This window comes from Natrix helvetica, assembly GCF_964273705.1.
Source record: "Natrix helvetica genome assembly, chromosome: 2".
Taxonomy (NCBI): domain Eukaryota; kingdom Metazoa; phylum Chordata; class Lepidosauria; order Squamata; family Natricidae; genus Natrix; species Natrix helvetica.
In genome coordinates this window covers 112982441-113002622 of record NC_138552.1, presented here as the reverse complement: position 1 = coordinate 113002622, position 20182 = coordinate 112982441, and the positions used below count along the sequence as shown (strand labels likewise).

Below are 20182 nucleotides of genomic sequence, written 5' to 3'. Positions count from 1 at the left end.
GTATTTTCGGGGAAACACGGTAGTTTGACCCACTCCTCTCTGTGGCAGTCCCTCAAATATTGGAACACTGCTATCATGTCTCCCCTGGTCTTTTTCTTCACTAGACTAGACATGCCCAGTTTCTGCAACCATTCATTTATATTGTAACCTCCAGTCCCCTAATCATCTAATCATCTTGGTTGCTTTTCTCTGTACTCTTTCTAGAGTCTCAACATCTCTTTTATAATGTGGTGACCAAAACTGGATGCAGTATTCTAGGTGTAGTCTTATTAAGGCTTTATAGAGTGGTATTAGTACCTCACTTGATCTTGATTGTATCCCTGTGTTAATGCAATTTAGGTTTGCATTGGCTTTTTTGGCCACTCATATTTAATTGGTTGTCTACTAAAACTCCAAGATCCCTCTCACAGTTACTGTTATTAAGCCTGCTTTCACCCAGTCTATATGTGTACTTTTTGTTTTTCTTGCTTGTGTAATACTTTACTTTCCTCTACACTGAATTTCATTTTGTTAGATAGGACCCAGTATTCAGGTCTGTCAAGATCTATCTGGATCTTGTGGTTATCATCTAGGGGTTTGGCTATTCCTGCCAGCTTAGTATCATTTGCAAATTTGGTAAGTTCCCCTTCTATTCCCTCATCTAAGTTGTTTATGAAGCTATTGAAGGGTACTGGGCCTAAGACAGAGCCTTGTGATACCCCACTGTTTACTTCCCTCCATGTAGAGGTAGTACCATTAAGGACTACTCGTTGATGATTTTTGTCTAAGTGCTCTGTAGAGAAGAAAAACAGGAAATATATCACAAACTATTTGAAGTTACAATGGCACTGAAAAAAGTGATCTATGACCAGTTTTCACACTTATGACTGGCAGGTCTTTATGACAGTTGCACTTTACCTAAGTCATGTGATCACCATTTGTAACCTTTACAGCTGACATGCAATGTCAATGGGATAAGTCAGATTTACATGATTCACAACAACTGCAGTGATTTGTTTATCAACTGTGGCAAAAAGGTCATAAAATGGGGCATAACTCAACAACTGCCTTGCTCAACAATGGAAATTCTGGGCTCAATTGTGGTAATAAGTCAAGGATTAACTGTAATATATTTCCAGGCAGGTTCAGTTTAGGGCTGATTTCTCTCCAATTAAGTGTTGGCCAAACACTGATCGCTTCTTCTCTGATTGAAGCTGATAACCTTTAAAACAGAAAAGTAGGCTTGGATAAAGGGGAAAGTACTTAAGGCATGTGCTGACCAGCTGGCCTCTATTCTTACAGGCATATTCAATCTTTTCCTGCATCAGGCCATGGCTCCATCAAGTTTTAAGACTGAAATCATTGTACCAGTCCCCCCACCCCCAAACTACCATCACATGCCTTAATGATTACTGTCCGGTTGCTCTCACTTCCATTATGATTAAGTGTTTTGAGAGATTGGTAAAGGACTATATGGTTTCATGCCTTCCCTCTACATTTGACTCATTACAGTTTGCTTATCTTAAGAACTGCTCTATAGATGATGCACTTTCCTGTGCTTCATTTTAGTTTGGCACATCTGGAGGAGAAGAATACTCATGTGCAAATGCTGTTTGTTGATTTTAGTTCGGCATTCAACCCAATCATTTCTTAGCATTTAGTGAACAGACTGGGCATAATACTTCTTTATGTTACTGGATACTTTATTTCCTTATTGATAGACCCCACTTCGTATGAGTTGGAAGGAAAGTTCCAATTCCATCTCTTTGAGTATAGGTTCCCCATAGGGCTATGTCTTGAATCGGTTAGTGTTCACCTTGATGATCCATGAATGCTGTGCCAAGTCTACTATGAATCACACTTTGAAGTTCGCGGATGACAGGGTAGTGGTGGGGTTTATTCAGGATGACAATAAAGATTCTTATAGGGAGGAGGTGAAGGCTTTGGTGGATTGGTGCAATAAAAATAACTCAGTTTTAAATGTTAGCAAAACAAAGGAGATTATTGTTGATTTTAGAAAGAACCGGCATAGTCATACTCCACTTTGTATCAAGGCTGCAGTTGTGGAGGTGGTCAATAGTACTAAGTATCTGGGGATGTAGATAACTAACAATCTGAACTGGTCTCTCCACATATCATCCTTAGTGAATCATGCAAACCAGCATTTGCATTTCGTGCATCAGATGAGGAGAGTACATCTTTCTCATTCTGTCCTGCTACTTTTTACAGAGGAATGATTTAACAACTGCATTACTGTTTGGTTTGCTGGTACCAGTGACATGCGGTGAGGGTTATGGCTGGGGAGGCTGGTGACGTCATCAGGAAGGCGGGGAATGGGACCACGTGTGCAGACCACGTGTGCAGACCACGTGGTCTCGTTCTCCGCCTTCCTGAGTGAACATTAAGGGGACCGCGGCGTAGCATTACTTCCTCTACCGGCACCAGTCCCTTTCACCCCGCTCAAGCCTTGCCGCCTGCAGCCACCGCCCGCCCTCACTGCTCCTTTCGTTGCTTGCCCGCCCGCCTCTAAGGCACGCCAAAGCCTCCTTCGTCCCCCCCAGCGCGCGCCCTTTTTATTTCCCGCGACACCCCCCCCCCATTTCGGGAAAGCTTTCCCCATTGCCTGGGGTTGAGGGGGGCGGCTCCTCTCCCCCCACTCCCTCCGTCCCTGCCTCTCTCCTCAGCCCCAAAGCTCCGTCCGCGCGACTCACTTCCAAGGCGATGGCTGCTCCATCCCGCTCCGGCTCTGGAAGCAACCGAAGATCAGGCTGCGTCGCTCGCTCGCTCGCCGGACTGCTTCGGCGCCATTCTGGCTACCTTCGTCCATCCGCACCCGGGAGATGCGGAAGCAGTCCGGTGGACGAGTGACCGAAGATCTCGCTGCCTCGCTCGCTCGCTCGCCGGACTGCTTCGGCGCCCGGGAGACGTGGAGGCAGAAATGTTGTCGGCCTCCCGATGACGAAAGCAAGCGACTGGTTCGTCATCCGGAGGCGCCGACAACATTGCTCCCTCCGCATCTCCCGGGCGCGGCCGGACGGATGTATATAATATTATATATAGTATATAATATTATATACTATTATTCCATGAAGAGAGGTGAGGCCCTGCCTCCCCTGCCTCTAGTGACCGCACGTCACTGGCTGGTACCAGTGCCTCAGATAGAAGGCCCATTCAGAGAGTGGTAAGGATAGCTGAGATTATAGGAAGATCACTTCCTGTTATTCAGGATACTGCTTATAAGCGCTATGGGCTTAGAGCTTGAAGCATTCATATTTTGCAATGATTCAGTCAGCCTTAATTTTCTCATTGGTTATGGATGAACCTGAATATATATATATTTGTAGATTTTCACGGGTGTAGGTATGCTGGTTTTGTTGTATTTTCCCGTGTAGGATTTCTACACGGGAAAAGACCCGAATCCTACACGGAAATCCTACACGGGAAAAGACCCGAATACAACAAATCCAGCATATATAGGTAGAGAGAGAGAGTAGGTAGGTAGGTAGGGGGAGGGACAGAGAGAGAAATAGAAAGAGAGAGAGAGAAATACAGTAGATAGGTAGGGAGAAAGAGTGAGTAGGTAGGTAGGTAGGTAGGTAGAAAGATAGAGAGAGAGAAATAGAAAGAGAGAGAGAGAGAAATACAGTAGATAGGTAGGGAGAGAGAGTGAGCAGGTAGGTAGGTAGATAGAGGGAGAGGGAGAGAGAGAGAGAGAGAAATACAATAGGTACGTAGGGGGAGAGAGAGAGAGAGTAGATAGGTATGTAGGTAGATGTTTCCAGGTGTATTTACCCATGTGCTGGAGAAGGAAATCACTGACTTTGTTCCTGCTGGCACAGCACTTGATCAATGTAATTCTCATCAATCAGTTAAAGAGCTTTCCAAAAGGAAAAAAAAAGTTTTTGCACTCTGCAAACCTCTCCAAAACGGCCAGTTTTTCGCGAAAATGGGCTCGTTTTTTTTCAAATAAAAGGCATGAATAGCCTTGGGGGGCTTACAAAGTGCTCCTGGGGGTGTGGGGGGAGGGAACAAGCATAAAACGGCCCGTTTTTTGCAAAAACGGGCTCGTTTTTTGTAAAAGAAATTGCATGCATAGCCTCATGGAGGCTTATAGAGTGCCCCGGGGGGGGGAACAGTCCATTTTTTGCTCATTTCTGCCCTCCCCAGCCCCCAGGAGCTCTCTGAAAATGCTGTTTTCGATGTATAAGATGCACCCAAATTTTCAGCCTCTTTTTTGAGGAAAAAAAGTGCGTCTTTTACTCCGAAAAATACGGTACTTGATTTTTATATTAAGATTTTAGAGTTGTAGCTACATGTCATAGTTATTTTGAAAGTGGCTGGCTATCTGCCAAACCTTTTTGTCTAAAATATTTCATGTACATTTCCGCATGCAGAATTCTTTTAGCTATGAACATTGTTTCAGTGTTCCTAAATGCTTTGAATACTTGCTTCTCCTCCCCCGCCCCGCCTTCCTTTAGATTAGCAGACGGCGGACTCCACTTGGACTACATAAGCACTGTGAGAAGTGTTTCAACAAATACTGCCAAGCTCCAGCAGAGCCTTCAGTCTCATGTGTAGTGATCAGTTGCCATTCTCACTGTGGTGCTGTCTTTCATATGTGCAAAGAGGATGATCATAAACTCCTGTGTCCCCTGGAACAAGTTTCATGCCTTAATTCTATTTATGGCTGCCCTTTTACAATGGCCCGTTTTAAAGTGGCAAAACATCTTCAAGTGTGCCCCGCCAGCATAGTTTCTTGTTCTATGGACTGGAACCGTTGGCCATGTGCAGATTCTGAAGCCATTCTTCATGAGAACATTATGAAGCAGCAGCCCAAGGAAGAGTGCCTGGATGTAGCCATAGCTCTGAGAGATCAGGCAGCTCTCTTTAAAACACTCAAAATGGCCGAGCTTTTCCCAGAATGCAGAGGGGCTTGTACCCTGGAAGAAACAACAGATGATATTGACTATTTTGAAGAAAAAGCTGTTGGAGGAATTGCTGAGCAGAAGACAACAAATGAAGCTGAGGCAGCTGTGCTCACCCAGCAGGAACGTGAAAATCTGGCAAAAAATAAAGAAGGAATGGATTTGATTGGTTACAAAAGCTGGGAAAAAATGTTTAGTAAAGAATTTAAAGCATGCCAAGTAGCAGACCTGTCACTCAGTAATACAGAAAATGCATCTGAAAGTGGATCTCCAGGTAAAGAACATGCTTCTGGTAGCACTGTGGAAGGAGCCAGCAGTACAGAAGGCACTGAAAAAACCGAAATCCATCAAAACCATTTAGCAGCTGAAATAACAGGGTTGGCTCCTTGGCAAGATGGAGTGCTAGAGAGGCTGAAGAATGAGGTTCCTGTTGGGGAATATAACATGTACTTGGTGCACCATGGAAGGATGCTCATTCATTTTGGTCAGATGCCTGCTTGCACTCCTAGAGAAAAAGACTTTGTATATGGAAACCTGGAAGTTCAGGAACTGAAGACTGAGACCACCTTCAGACTACCACTTAGTTATTGTGGCAAAAGAGCAAAGCTTGGGGATGCTATGGCACATAAAAAGCCAGGTAAGAGCATATCCCTGGATACTTCAGAGTTGGGCATAGATGTTGAAGAACTTCCCAGATCAAACATAATAAAAACGACACTGTTGTGCACTCTTGAGAAGGAACTAAAAGGTCATGAAATATCTAAAACAAAGTCCACTGATGCCTTATATGTGGATACTGGGACTCAAACATACAGCTTTGTTGCCCAGCCTTTTTCTTCAAGAGCTGTTCTAGCAGATATTTTAGATACAAAAGACCCACTGGATCTCCATCTGCAGCTCCGTACTGAGAGTGTAACTCAAAGATATAACAAAAGCAGCTCTACATTTACATTCTCTTGCAACCACTTTTTTAGGAGAGATGAGTTTTCTTCACATTTCAAGAATGTTCATGCAGATATCCAGTCCTCCTTAGATGGGTGGTTCCAGCGTCGCTGCCCACTTGCCTATTTGGGATGCACTTTTGTTCAATATCCTTGGCATCCTTCTGGGCAAAAGACAAATGTGATCTACAATCAGCACCTCATGGCATTTGTTGTTAAGCCAGAGATTGATCCTGTCCTCTCAGAAGCCAAGAAAAGTAATTTTATAAGTAATAGACAAAGGAATGAAAGGATTGCTCTAACTAATCTTCCCTTGGAGATCCTGAAGTACATTGCTGGATTTTTGGATAGTGTTAGCTTGTCTCAGCTGGCTCAGGTGTCAGTACAGATGAGGGATATCTGTGCTACTCTGCTGCATGAAAGAGGAATGGTTTTTCTGCTATGGAAAAAGAAAAGATATTCTCATGGAAGAACCTCATGGAGAGTCTGTGGAAAGGTAAGTGCTGGGGGTACCGAAAAGTGCAGCAGAATTATCCAAATAGAAGGATAAAGGGATATTTATAGTGGCTTCTAAGTTATGGATATTTTTAGCATTACAAAGTGCAGGTAGTCCGTTACTTACAACCATTTGTTTAGTGACAGTTCAAAATTACAATGGCACTGAAAAAAAGTGACTTATGACCACTTTTCACACTTAACAACAGGTGCCGCATCTCCCTGGTCATGTGATCAAAATTCAGACAGGTGGCAATTAACTGATATTTATGATTTGCGGTGTCCTGGGGTCATGGGATCACCTTTTGTGATCTTTCTGACAAGCAAAGTCACTGGGGAAGCCAGATAAACTTAACAACCTGGTTACTAAATGAACAACTGCTGTGATTCACTTAACAACTATGGCAAGAAAGATTGTAAAATGGGGCAAAATTCACTTAACAAATATCTCACTTAGCAACATAAATTTTGGGCTCAGTTGTGGTCTAAAGTCGGGGACTACCTGTAATTTTAGTTAAGCATGAACATACTATAAACAATCCTGTGACAATCAGAATTGCAAGATTATAGGATTTGATTTAAACTTCACAAATGAAGGGTCAAAGAGTCTCCAAATGACAAATTTCAAAATGATTGTCCAAACCATAGGCAGTTGACTGATTAAATCTAGGCAAGAGGGACTGTTTTTACAACTGTCAGAACTTACTACTGGTATAAAATGAGGCAGGTAGGCTGTTAACAGTGCAAAGTTCAAGGATCATATGATACTTACAATTGGGAGGTCTGTACTGATTATCAATTTTGTCACAGGTAGAACAGTGCATTACAGTTAATGCTGAAACATGAAATGACTTAGAAGTTGACAGTCTGAGGGACAATATATCCTATTGCAAACCTGGCTAGGTGATAACATCTATAGGAAAGATCATAGAATCATAGGGCTGGAAGGGACCTTGGAGGTCTTCTAGTCCAAACCCTTGCCCAAGCAGGATACTTGATTCCATCTTGGACAAATGGCTTCTAATCTTTTCTTGGAAACCTCTAGTAATGGAACACCCATAGCTTTGGGAGGTGTAAGCTGCTCTGTTGGTTAATTCAGTGGCCTCCAATACGCACCAGGGATTGCTTTCATGGAAAGAGATTTTCTGCAGACTGAGGAGGGGTGATTTCTTGTGCTGCCTGAATCCCAGGCGTAGGGCTTCGCTTGTTTGTGCGGACCTGTTTCTGGCATGACCGGTATCAGACCATGGATTGGGGAGAGCCCTGGGTTAATTGTTCTTACTGTCAGGAAATTTCTCTTTAGTTCCAAGTTGGATCTTGTTTAGATCCTCCATGAATCCAAAGAATTATATATTTTGAATTTGAATCAAGGAAATATGAATATTCAAATAAAAAGTATATTAACATCTTTACCCATACCACATCCATAGCTAAAGTTATCTAGAATTTTTACTATAATTTCCAACCATCTCAACTAAAGCATTTAAGCCAACAACTTGGTAATTCAACTTCAGATGGTACATAGATAAAAATGGGCCTTGGAATCACATTAAAATAAAAACATTTCTTCCCATAGAGAACAATTTATTTATCAGCAGATAGCAGAGATAGCACAGTTTTCCTGACCACAGGCACAATAATTAACATCTGGTGTTTGAATAAAATCCCTAATTCTGAAATGTCCTTTAAAAAAGGGTAATAACATAACATATGACTTAGTAGTTTAAAAAAATCAATGCAGGCTATAAAACTATGGATAGCCATGTTAAACCAGTACTTGTCCAAGAGTTTTAAAGAATGTAAATAAATAAAATACATAAACACTTTCCTGTTTTCACCATGACAAATATATTGAAATAATTAATATACAAATATTGTCCATGCTTTCCTTTGGTTCATATAGGGAAGAGTTATTTGCAACAACTTATTATCACAATACTGATATTTTCTTACTCTCTTTTGTTCATCTCTTTTGGTAGATCTGGAAATTTAGCACCTTGTTCTCCACTATCAATAGGTGGCAACTCAGCAATATTCCATCCATAGCTGTACACTTGAAAACTTGCCCTTTTTATGAAGTGGAACGTAAACAGGATCCTATTTTGCTTACTAGCATGCTTTTACCTCAAGAACAAACAGAAGAGAATTTGGTCTCCACATTTAAACACAGACGTGGATGTGGACCTGGTTCCAAGAAATTTCAAGAAGGCTGCACTGATTTCTGAAAGCATATGTCAAAGCATTTGGGGTTCTTTGAAATGCACTGCATAGTCTGTTTTAATAGGTCAACAAAGTATTTTTTTTATGGTTTGCTGATTGGTCAGGATGATATGCTGTGCTCTAATTTTATAATTTTTGGTTCCTACACTGGCTCTAGAAGTTCTAGAGAACCTTTTAATCTAGGAATATTATTTACAATAGTGCTATTATCTATTTTTCCTCTTTCCTACAGGTTTTTAAATCTACTGCTGCTTATTTTATATGATTTATTTAAATTCTTATTGCTGTTTTGGTCTATCATTGGACATTTAATAAATAAATGTAAAAAGAATATTATTAAAACCATTAATAGATATCATTAAGTGTACTTTAAACTAAACTAACCCAATTAAAGGGCCAAATGTGCATTGGAATAAAATTACTTTAGCTCTGAGGCGACAGTTTTCTATATAACAGCTTGATAACATTGCTCGGCACGGATTTCTCAAGAAGACTTGCTAGACTTTCCTTATTTTTTTTATTATATTATTTATTTAACTGATTATGAAAAATGGGGTAGATATATCTTTATTTTTATATAATGTAAGTAGAATGAAGAATCAAGTGGGATCGGGTGTCAAAAGGTTCCATTCTGGGCCTTTCTGCTCATTAATATTTTTACTAAAGACTTAGGTAAGATAGTGGAAGGTATTGATAGAAGATAATGTTTATAATTCAGGGTTGAACTGTAGGGTCCTTTGAGCTTGGTGGTTTTTGTGCAGACATTTCATTACCAAACTAGGTAACATCATCAGTGCTAGTAGGGACTGGGGTTTACTCTTATTTTTATATAAGCTCAGAGAGCATCAAAGAAGGAGTGCTTATCAGATATAAAGGTCAGACAAAATTGTGCGGGATACATTGTAATGGTGTATTCCTTTAACGTTAGACACATATTAAAACTTTAAATGTTCTTATTTTACATGGTAGAACATGAACACCAATATGTTAGATCCAAGGCTTAATTAATTGTTTGGGTTCTTCCTCAGTTATTTCAATAAAAAGCATACAATATTACTTGGGTTCAGTTCTCACTTTCATCATCAGTTGTCTCAATTCAACCTTTTTAACCACTAGAAAACTCTGACTGGAAAATTTCCTCAAACATCTATGTCAAAGATGTACACTGCACTTTAATTGAAGGAAAGAATATTCATTTGTTGACATTAGATCCCTCCGTTCCTCTGACCGATGTCTATATTTGCAGCAGTCAGGAGATAGAGAATTGGCTGAAGAGAAATGGAAAAGAAAAAAACAAAACAAAACAAAAAAAGCAGAAAGTTCTGCATACTTTTTCCTTCCTCCCTTTTTTCTGGTTGCCCAAGTCCCAAAAGTTTCTGCTTTTCAGATTTGCTACTTTAGGGACTCTCTGAGTCCCTAAACTTTTCTTTATATTTCCCATTTAAATTTTTGTTTTTTTGCTGATTTACATTCCCAAAATTCATACCTCTCTCCCAATTCATTGCTTACTTGCCTAATGGATCCTAATGCCTGATGTGATCCTTCAAATTGTCCGTCTTGAGTCATCAAGAGAGGTGTCCATATTGTTGGGGGGGACAAGGGAATGCAATAGCTTTCTTCAATGAAAGAAAGTCTAATCTGTTATCCCAGAATGCACTAACTTGTTACAAGCAAGCAGATTCCATTTATGTTTCTTATGAATTTGGATCTGGATTCAAAAGTTCAGTTCTGGTGTATATGTTTGATATTCATTATGCTTTAACGCTGCTTGAGAACTGCTTTTTTTTTGGAGAATGTCCTTGTAAGTTAAGATTGGACAAAAGATAAAGTATCTAAATAAATATTTTATGTGATCACTTGTATGTATTTCATAATTTTTTTTTCAGTTTCATGACATAATACTTTAGAATTCAGCACCAAATATGAAGGACCTATAAAGGCTGCATCTAGGTCTGGGGGGGGGGGGGCATTGCATGTGATCACGAGGACTCACAATTGCATCATGAAATGCCTATGTATTTAACATGAATCAGAAATGGGGAGACTAGAATTCTACCACTATTCAACCACAGAGTTCTATGAATGACTTTGGATTAACTTCTCTTTTTTCAGAAACTTCTCTAAAAAATTAATAAAAACAAAAAACCATTTACCTTATATATTAAACTTATCAAAGGTACCCAACTCTGTAGAGCACAGTGCTTGATGCAGAATGGACAATTTTTTTTTTCTCAATTGAAAGACAAAATTATATAACTTGTGTGTCCTGAGTCAATAAGTGTCTTACTGTACGTGAAAAGTTGGTGAATTCTTTTTTCTTCAACATTGCACGTCCGATGAAAGTTGTGAGCAGAAGAACCGGGTGCAAAAGCCCAGGGATCTTCCCGCTGCGGCAGCCGGGAAAAGAGGCGCGTGGGGGCGTCTCGCGAACCAACCGTGCCGCCGCCTCCTCCTCCTTCCTCTTCGGGCGAAGCGGAGGTCCAGCCGTAGCGGCCCCGAAGAAGTGTGGGGGGGATGGCGGGTGAGAAGGTAGGTCGGCCCAGGGCGACTGATACAGGCGGCCCAAGGGAAGCAGGTCGAGCTCCCCTTGCGAAGGAGAACGGGCAGGCCGTTAGAAGCCGTTTGGGAAACCGAGGCGGGAGGCAGTGGAGGGGGTCCGCTGAACTGAGGGCGGCCGAGAGGAGGCTGGCTTGACTCCCTCGCTCTCCCTTCCGTTAGGTTTAATGTAGCCCCGACCGTTTCTATGTGTAAAGGTTATTTGGAAGAGGAGAAAGGGCTGCTACTCAAGGAGCCAAAAAACCACTTTTGCGGGTATTTTCAAAGTCCTGCTTTCTAGTCTTTCTAGCCAAGTCGTTTGGCAGTAGTTGAGGAGAGAAGTCTTGGAGGAAGTTCACGTTTCTTCGACTCCACTCAACGCCAAAACCGGTGATCCAGTATATCTTATTTTACCTAAAACATTTACTTCCTTTCTCGCGTGTTATGTATCGCGTGTGTTAAACCTCAGTGAAATGTATTGTAAAAAAAGTAAACCAGTCTTCCTCAGCCACGGGGGCGGCGAGCAGTTTATCCCGTAGGGTTCTTTAAAAGTCCTTTATAAAAATTATTTTATACTTCATGGGGGCCGAAAATAATAATGATCTGGTTTAATTTATACCCCAATCCGACATAGGTTTTCATGGAACTAAGGTCAGTGGAGTGAATATCCTGTTACCTATTTATATCAAGTCCCTCCTTAATCGACTTGAATTTACTTGCAGATAAACATATGTTTTTACTGCCGGGAAGGATATACTATTGAAGTAAAAAAATTATCTGAGTGATAAATTATATTTCAGCAATGTTAAATGTAACTTTCTTTGGATGTAAGTCCTATTAAATGGAATACCATAGACTTCTGACTAAATGTTAAGATTCATGTGATTATATTGTATTATATGCAAGCTTAATAAACGTCTATTAAATTAATTATGAATATATTGATATATAAATAGGACATTGCAGAATTAAAGTAGTTTTGTTTAGATAATATAAAACTTTGTGATTTTGTTTTTGCATTTTGCTTGTGTGTGTGTGTGTGTGTGCGCGCGTGCGCGCGTACACACACACACACACACACACACACACACACACACACGAGACAATCATTTAGTGGAGAGCAATTTTCAGTTTCAAAATATGTAAAGAGGTCTGCCTATATAGTTCAATTATATTAAATTTCATTTGCTGTCTAGAAGGATACCATTTTCAACATCTTTATGCTTAAATATACTAAACACAATCCAGAATTGTTATAATATTATGAACAATTTTTCTGAATTAAAGCCACAGCCAAATTCCAAGTAATTGGGATAGGAAATGACCCACATTCAGATTTGGCTTAAAAATAAATTGCTTCATTTTAAGTAGGTTACCCATCATTAAAAATAATAATGCTTCCATGAAGTATGCATTAAAATTGCATTTTGCGTACTAAACCCAGAACAGAGTATTTCATTTGACACACTTCCAATCAACAATCTAATCAAGTCCAATAAATAGGTTTGTATGACTTTTTATTACTGTTCTCAATGAGATTAGTGCCTAAGTATTTCAGATTCATTGATACATCATATAGCTATGTACTTCAACCTTGAAACTAAAGTCTAATTCTTCAGTTGTGAAGGACATTTAGTATCATTTTGTCCCATTGCTTTAGAGGAGCAATTTGCAAATTATTTATAAATCATTCAGTGTTTGGAAAATGTATTGACAATATTCAGACAGTAGTGTGCAAAAGAATTTGTATTCACAAACAGAAAATAAGAACAAGATCTAGAATGCCAGTACAGATAATATTTTGTCACTCAACAAGAGAGATGTCTTTAGTCTTTAGCATTATCCCTGTGTGAAAAATTCCTACCAAAGAATAATGGAACTGCTAGAACATAGGCTATGTACCCAGACTTACATATCAAAAAGATACAAATATGCACTGCCAGCATATTTTTTCTACCTCATTTCCGTGACTTTACCTTTATCTCACCCACTCATCTATGAGACAGGCATAAATCATCATTAGCTACACAAGTATTATAATAGTATTTCCTCCTTTATTCTAATATTATTGAAGAGCAATCTTAAAATGTGTAAATCTATATTTGCTCAATAACCGATATAATAGAGAGAGAGTAATGGGTAGCATATTTCATTCTGATACAACACTCTGATTTAAACACATATAAACAGTACTACAGCATGATTGTGGAAAGAAGCCTTAGATCAAGGTTCCACAAAATGATCAGTCTTGACCCTCAAGGTTGATGGGACTAACCAAAGGTCAGTATTATTATTTGCACTACTAGTAGTAAAGTCGATTTTATTTAATTATTTTCCTACTAATTATTTTTACAAGTCAATGAACTGAAAAGTTTGGGGACGCCACGTTAGATCATTGAAATGTTTGAAATAGCATCTTTGGTAACTTGCAGATTTAGCTTTCTAGTAGCAAAGCCCTCCTTTTTGGCAATTTTCTTTATCCTGAGATGGTTTGGGTGGCGTCTTATAAGCAAACTGCAACTATCCTCCAAAAAAAAAAAACTAAAGCCTCTGAGCATCAGGATTTCACAATATCCAGAAAGGTGAGAAGGATGCTAGCAAAAGCATCCATTCTAGAGTCCACCTTTTTCTCTAGTGTCCTCTCTGGAGGAAAAAAATGCTAGTGAACTGGAATTCTGAAAGGCTCTGCTCAGAAAGTTCTGTTCTTCCAGGGTGAGGGAGGATTTCCCCTCTGCATGGAGGTGAGGTAAAATCCCTCAGTGTGCTGGGGGTGGTGGTGTGGATGGCAAACCCTTTGTCCCCTTTGTTAGCAACTTTCCTTAAAACCAGGCAGGGAAGATTGTAAACTGATGATTGCAAAGCACTTGTCAACTAGTTGTAAATATGAGCAGGTTGCCAAACAGTTTGCCAGGTGTCCAAAATATGATTGTAACTGGAGGAGGGTAGCACAATGTTTTACATTGCCTGGAAGTGATTGTTTCTGTGACCATCCTGACTGTCAACCAATTAACCAATTCAATTAACCAATTGAAAGTTTTCTTGTGATTTTCTTGGGGTCATATCCTATTTGGTTTTTATTTTGAAATTATGTTAAAATTCTGCAATCTATTTCATTTGTCTAATAAATTAATGGTTATTCAACAAAGATATTTTTGACTAATCAAAACAGGTATCTAACATTTTAAAATAAAGTTAAGTAATTCAATAGGCTTCAGTATAAGCAATAGTAGCATTAGCTATTTAATTTTTTGGATAAGAATGTAGATGAAAACAATTGTGCTGAATCAACATTCACACTGGGAAAGATTAAGTTTATCCTACATATTAATCAAGTATTTGACAGAGGAATTCAGTTGAGGTGGAGACAAACTGTGCAATGAGTTAAAAGAGTTGTTACAGGAGGTAGAACAAAACTGCGGATATATATTCACTGTTCAGTGTTCACAGACAGCAGATTTGGGTTGATTATTAGGAAATACTTCTACATAGTAAGAGTTGTTCAACAATGATGCTGAACTCTTTCTTTGGAAGTATTTAAACAGAGCCACACAATCATTTATCATTAATACTATAATAACTGACATTTGCATTGGACAAAGGATTAGACTATGACCACCCAACTCAATAAAGTCACTCTCTGTTGAGTATACAAAAGTCAATTACAAACTGGAAAAAAGAGAAACACAATACTTAAAAATGAACTAAAGCCATAAAATGGCGACTGGATTAAGGTGAATTGTAGTTAATAATTGGGACTACAGTATATTCATTGCGATCCAAAGACCTTAGAAAAGAGCCACATCTCAACTGCTTTTCTAAAGACTTGGTGGATCAGGGGGCAGATTATTCAAATGTGGGGCTATATTATTAAAAAAATAATAAGGGACGTGGTGGCTAAGATGCTGAGCTTGTTGATTCAAAGGTTGGCAGTTCGATGGTTCGAATCCCTAGTGCCACGTAGCACGGTAACCTCCTGTTACTTGTGCCAGCTTCTGCTAACCTAGCAGTTCGAAAGCATGTAAAAAATGCAAGTAGAAAAATAGGGACCACCTTTGGTGGGAAGATAACAGCGTTCTGTGTGCCTTCAGTGTTTAGTTATGCTGGCCACATGACACAGAGACGTCTTCGGACAGCCCTGGCTCTTCAGCTTTGAAATGGAGATGAGCACCGCTCCCTAGAGTCGGGAACGACTAGCACATATGTGCAAGGAGAACCTTTACCTTTACCTATTAAAAAAAAGTAGAGGCTGCCACTCAGAAGACATGCCTTTGAGGTCCCAAAGGCGGCATTGTCCCAATAAGACACCTGGAGAATACTCTTCCAATTGGAAGGTGTGAGGTAGGCAGATATCCTAGCACTGTGATGGTGAACCTATGGCACGTGTGCCAGAAGTGGCATGCAGAGCCCTCTCCGTGGGCATGCATTGCCAGCTGCTCTTTGTGGGCACAAGAGCACTGGAAAACAGTCTGAAAACGCCCCCAAAATTGGCCAAAAACCAGGCTGTTTTTCAAGCCATTTCCTGGGCCATTTTCTGGCTGTTTGTCGGGCTATTTTCAGATCATTTTTGGGCCAAAAATGGCCTGAAAACAGCAAGAAAATGCCCCCAAAACAGGCATGCATGTGTTGGCTAGCTCGTCTTCCAGCACGCCCCGGTGCATGCACATTCACATACGTTCTGGTTTGGGCACTTGGTGCCGAAAAGGTTTGCTATCACTGTCCTAGCAGGTAGGCAGCTCTGCAAATAACCTGGTCCTATACTATTGGGATGTTTTGTAGGTAACAACGAAAACCTAAAATTATACTCAGAAGCCTATTGGGGGCCAGTGTAGATCGTGGAGTCAAGATGTCAAGAGGTGATAAGGAACCATTTGCTTTTCTGCATTATGTATCAATGAATTTTTTGAATGATTTTAAAGAGCAGCCCCAAGTAAAGTACATTGCTATAATCCATATTTGAGAAAGTCCTGGAGACCAAGAAGAAATGTTGCCTAGGGAATGGCCAAATGAGAGAGTGCATAGCTTGCAGCAGCATAATGGGTAGAGAAAAAGGCTCAGAAGGGACCCTCCCTTAGCTTCTCAGGATGTAAAGGAGATGATGGGAGGTTTGTACTTTTAGACTTGTACGATTATGTTCACATAGCCTTAACAATAAAGTAGAATGAGCTCATCTGCTTTTGTTTCCTGTCTGGTCTAGTCCTACCTGGGAAGGGTGACAGGAGGTGACTAAGGCATGAGAGATTGAGAACAGGGCTCCCAGCTCTAGGAATAGACGCAATTGATGCGCAAGACAAAGTTCTGTAAAAATGCCTTCAGCCACAGTTGCCACCTGTTCTTTCAATAAGAACTGTGAATTCAGAAGGATCCCCATGTTGCCAAATACATTCAAATGGGACAGGACTACCCCACTCAGAGACAAGATTTTAAAATTTTCCAGTTCTTGTAGGAGCCAAAACTGATAGCTACTCAGTCCTGGAAGGATTGAACTGGAGTCTGTGGTTCACCATCCAGATCCCATAACCTCTAGACACTGACAGAAGTTTGCTAGCTTCACTTGATAGCAACTATGGTGGAGATGTTAAATTGAATATCATCAGTATAGTGGTAAAACTGCACCCTAATGTTAAAAAGGAGAGAAAAATACCTATGGTCCCCCACAAAGCAGGGGCCTAGGGGTAAACCAACAACACTGGTCTGAAGGAAGGAGGAGACCATTGCAGGACAGTACTCAATCAATTAAGCCGGTCCAAAATATTACTATGGCTAATCAAATTATTGGAGGCTACTGAGAGGTTAAAAAAAAGCATAGGATGAATGAATTACTGCCATCCTGACCCCAAAATCTATCTACAAGTGTGACCAAAGCTTTCTCAGGACTGTATCTTGGACTGTATTTGACTAGAAAAGATCCACATAATCCTTTTCTTCCAGGACTTTTAAAAACTTGGGCCTTCCTAGGAAAGCATGTTTCAGACTGGATGAAGATTGTCCAGATATGCAGGATTCAATGATGATTTCTTCTTGAAAAGGAGCATAGACTATAGCCTGATTCAAGCATCAGGACTATCCGTTCTCTTAAGGAAGAATTGGCCACTAGACAGACCCACCCACATGCCACCTTCCTGGCCTTGACCAGCCAGGAGGGGATTGAATCAAAATTACAGGTACTGTATCCACAGTACCAAGGACTGTGTTATAGATAACACAGAATCAAACTTCAGTCAAGCTTGATCCATAGGACTTGCCCAGCTGGAGTCTAACTTGGAACAAATCCAAGCAATTTGATACACAAGGTACTGAGAATAATTATTACAGCAGAACTGTAGGTATTCTCATATCAGTGGTGCTGTGAGCATTTCTTTTGCTACTTCACCCACCCAAGATCCTTCCAAGTTCCTCCTGAAACTAGGAAACATGCCAGAGTCTGCACAAGAAGAGTGCAGTGGTGTAATCTATTTGAAGGCATCACCACTCCCTTATTCAAGCAGTGACCAGGGCCTCAACCAAACTTAAGAATAATCTTAAGCGCCCTCTGAAACCTGATTGGGTCTGCACTCAAAAACTATTTTTATTTATTGTTTCTAAACTATACTGGGAATCTTCTGGTTTGATTAAATGCTTAAAATGAATATTAAAAAAAATATTAAAACCATCGTTTTATTGCTTGCATCAAATATAGGTTCACATGGTGCTCTACTATTAATAATCATTTGTTTTCTATTAGATGGCTAAATGTGAACCCTGTGAAAGAAGTTATGATAACATGGTAAAAATGCTTGAGGATTTGAACAGGGATTTGGAAAAGCTTCTGGAAGACATGGAAAAATTATCAGGTGTGACATATTCCTGAAGTGTATCTCTATATTGCTAACAAATTGTCAATTCATTGTAATAAGAATTTACTGCAGTTTTTGTATATGTTCATTCAAATTACAATGCTTATTAGTAGCTTTTGGATGTGCATTCCCATTTGGTAGCAGTGGTCATATGTAGCACATAGTTAAGAACTATGGATTTCTATGCTAGAACTGTTTTATGTAACCTGATCTGTTTCTGCAGATTATTATTTTATTGAATTAAGCTTAATGTAGTTTGTTTTTATGAACTTTTTACTTTGCTTTTCCAGAAAAATTGCTCATTTAAGTACCACAATTTCTTATAGGAAATGCCACCATTTTGCAAATGTGCAGACTCAATTATAAACACTCAAATAAAGAATGCTAGAAAGAAAATTTTGTTTAACTATCTTTAACTAATTTTTTCTGTCTTTTCATATTAAATGTTCCATATGTATTAAGGGCCTTTAAAAACATATGGAAAAATAGTTGTCAAGGAAGCAGATCAGAGATGGGTTGCTCCCGGTTTGGCCCAGTTCGACTGAACCGGTAGTGGCGGCAGCAGGAGGCTCCGCCCACCCACCCAAACACTTCTGCACATGTGCGGAAGCGTCGTGCGCGCACAAGCGAACCAGTAGTAAAACTGGTACAAACCCACCACTGAAGCAGATAATATGTTGTGGGAAAAGATTAAATATTTTCAATTCATTATGTATCTGTACTGAAATCCTTCTTTGCAGATTAAGTTTTCCAGTTCATGAAAGAATATTGTATTATTGGAAACGCATTAAAAAAACTCTGGAAGAAAAATTCCAATAATAAGGCTAAGTGATATGGCTGCTTAGCTAAATATTACATGACCCTGATGGATTTAGGATCTCACTTTCATGACAGTCATTAAGTGAATTACCCACAGTCATTAAGCAAGACATCACATGACTGCAGCTTTCAATTTTACTGCCAGCTTCTCCATTGACTCTGCTCGTCAGAAGCTGGTTATGAAGTGTGCAAATTGTGATCATGTGATTGCAGAATGCTGTGACAATGCCCACTGATTATAAAGCACCTGCAATCTCAATCATAGGGACACTGCGATGATTATAAATATGAAGACTGTTCATAAAGTTATTTTTTCAGTACTGTTGTAATTTCAAATGGTCGCTAAATAGGGTAGTCATTTGACTGATTGCATTTGCTCTCATTAAAACATCATTTTACAAATAAAAATCTTGTCTCTCTAATTAGACATTCTAAACAGATAGCAACTATGATAATGTAAATCAGATTATGCAAAAAAACCCAACCCTTGATATACTGTTTTCATCAGGAGTGCATTTCAGGGAAGAGATTTTAACTTCCTTTTTATGGATCAATTCCTGATTCATTCATTCACACTACTGTTTCTAATGGACTAACTTAACATTGTGAGATTAATTATTTAACAATTTTGTTTATTGCATATCTGTACATTACAGCATAGTGTCCATGTTAAAAGTAATCAGGAATACGCACATAGTCAAAACAAGAACTTTTGTAATTAAAAATTGTGACACAGAACTACCCTGATGATTAGTGAAATGGAAAACAGTAGATGAATAATGCTATTTTCTGTAGCATAATACAAACATTTGCAAGCATTGTCTTGAATCCTTAAATACCATATTTGAAAAATATTTAGAATTAGAATTGGCAGTTCTGTTACTGTTTATTTTTTATTACCTCATTCATCCCATTCAAATTCACCCATTGAATCACTGAATTTATCTGTTGGGTTGTCCCAGTGCAGGCTACTTGGATGGCTTATGATATGGTGGTAATGCGCGCTAATCCAGACTTGGCCAATTCAATGAGACGTCTGGAAGATGCCTTTCTCACTTGTAAGGAAGAAATGGAGAAAAACTGGCAAGAAATGTTGAAGGAGACTAAAAGTGCTGAACCAAAACAATAACTGTTCTTGAAATCAGTGGTGGAAGAGTTAGTCTTGAGTAGTGTGCTCAGTGTTTATTTACAAAATACATTTTACAAATATGTTCCTGAGCTGTGTCTATTTCAATTTTTATTGTTGAATGAAAATGCTTTCAAACATTTAACCGGTATGCACAACTACAGTATGATTTTATTTGATTTTCATCATTGATGATGTCAGTCGCAGAACATATTCTTATCAAATTCATTTCCCACATTAACCTGTAAAATTAATAACCTTAAGACTAGGAGTTACTGAAACTAAAGTTACTGAAGTCTTGATCTTGCT

General features: G+C 39.4%; 1 protein-coding gene across 7 annotated transcripts in view; it reads left to right on the top strand.

Moving 5' to 3' along the window:
• LOC309387073 (synaptonemal complex central element protein 3-like) overlaps positions 1 to 19959 on the top strand; it is a 61200-nt gene extending 41241 nt beyond the window's left edge. The window contains exons 3-5 of one of the 7 annotated variants that reach the window (XM_081943229.1): positions 4458 to 6341; positions 17817 to 17925; positions 19710 to 19959. In XM_081943229.1, the coding sequence (XP_081799355.1) occupies positions 4458 to 6341; positions 17817 to 17925; positions 19710 to 19876 (2160 nt within the window). In that variant the 3' untranslated portion in view covers positions 19877 to 19959. Of the gene's footprint in view, positions 1 to 4457; positions 6342 to 8319; positions 10383 to 10933; positions 11090 to 11342; positions 11486 to 17589; positions 17640 to 17816; positions 17926 to 19709 lie in introns of those variants that run through there. The other 6 variants (XM_081943231.1, XM_081943232.1, XM_081943235.1 and 3 more) reach the window with 6 other exon arrangements.
• The last annotated feature ends 223 nt before the right edge of the window (positions 19960 to 20182 follow it).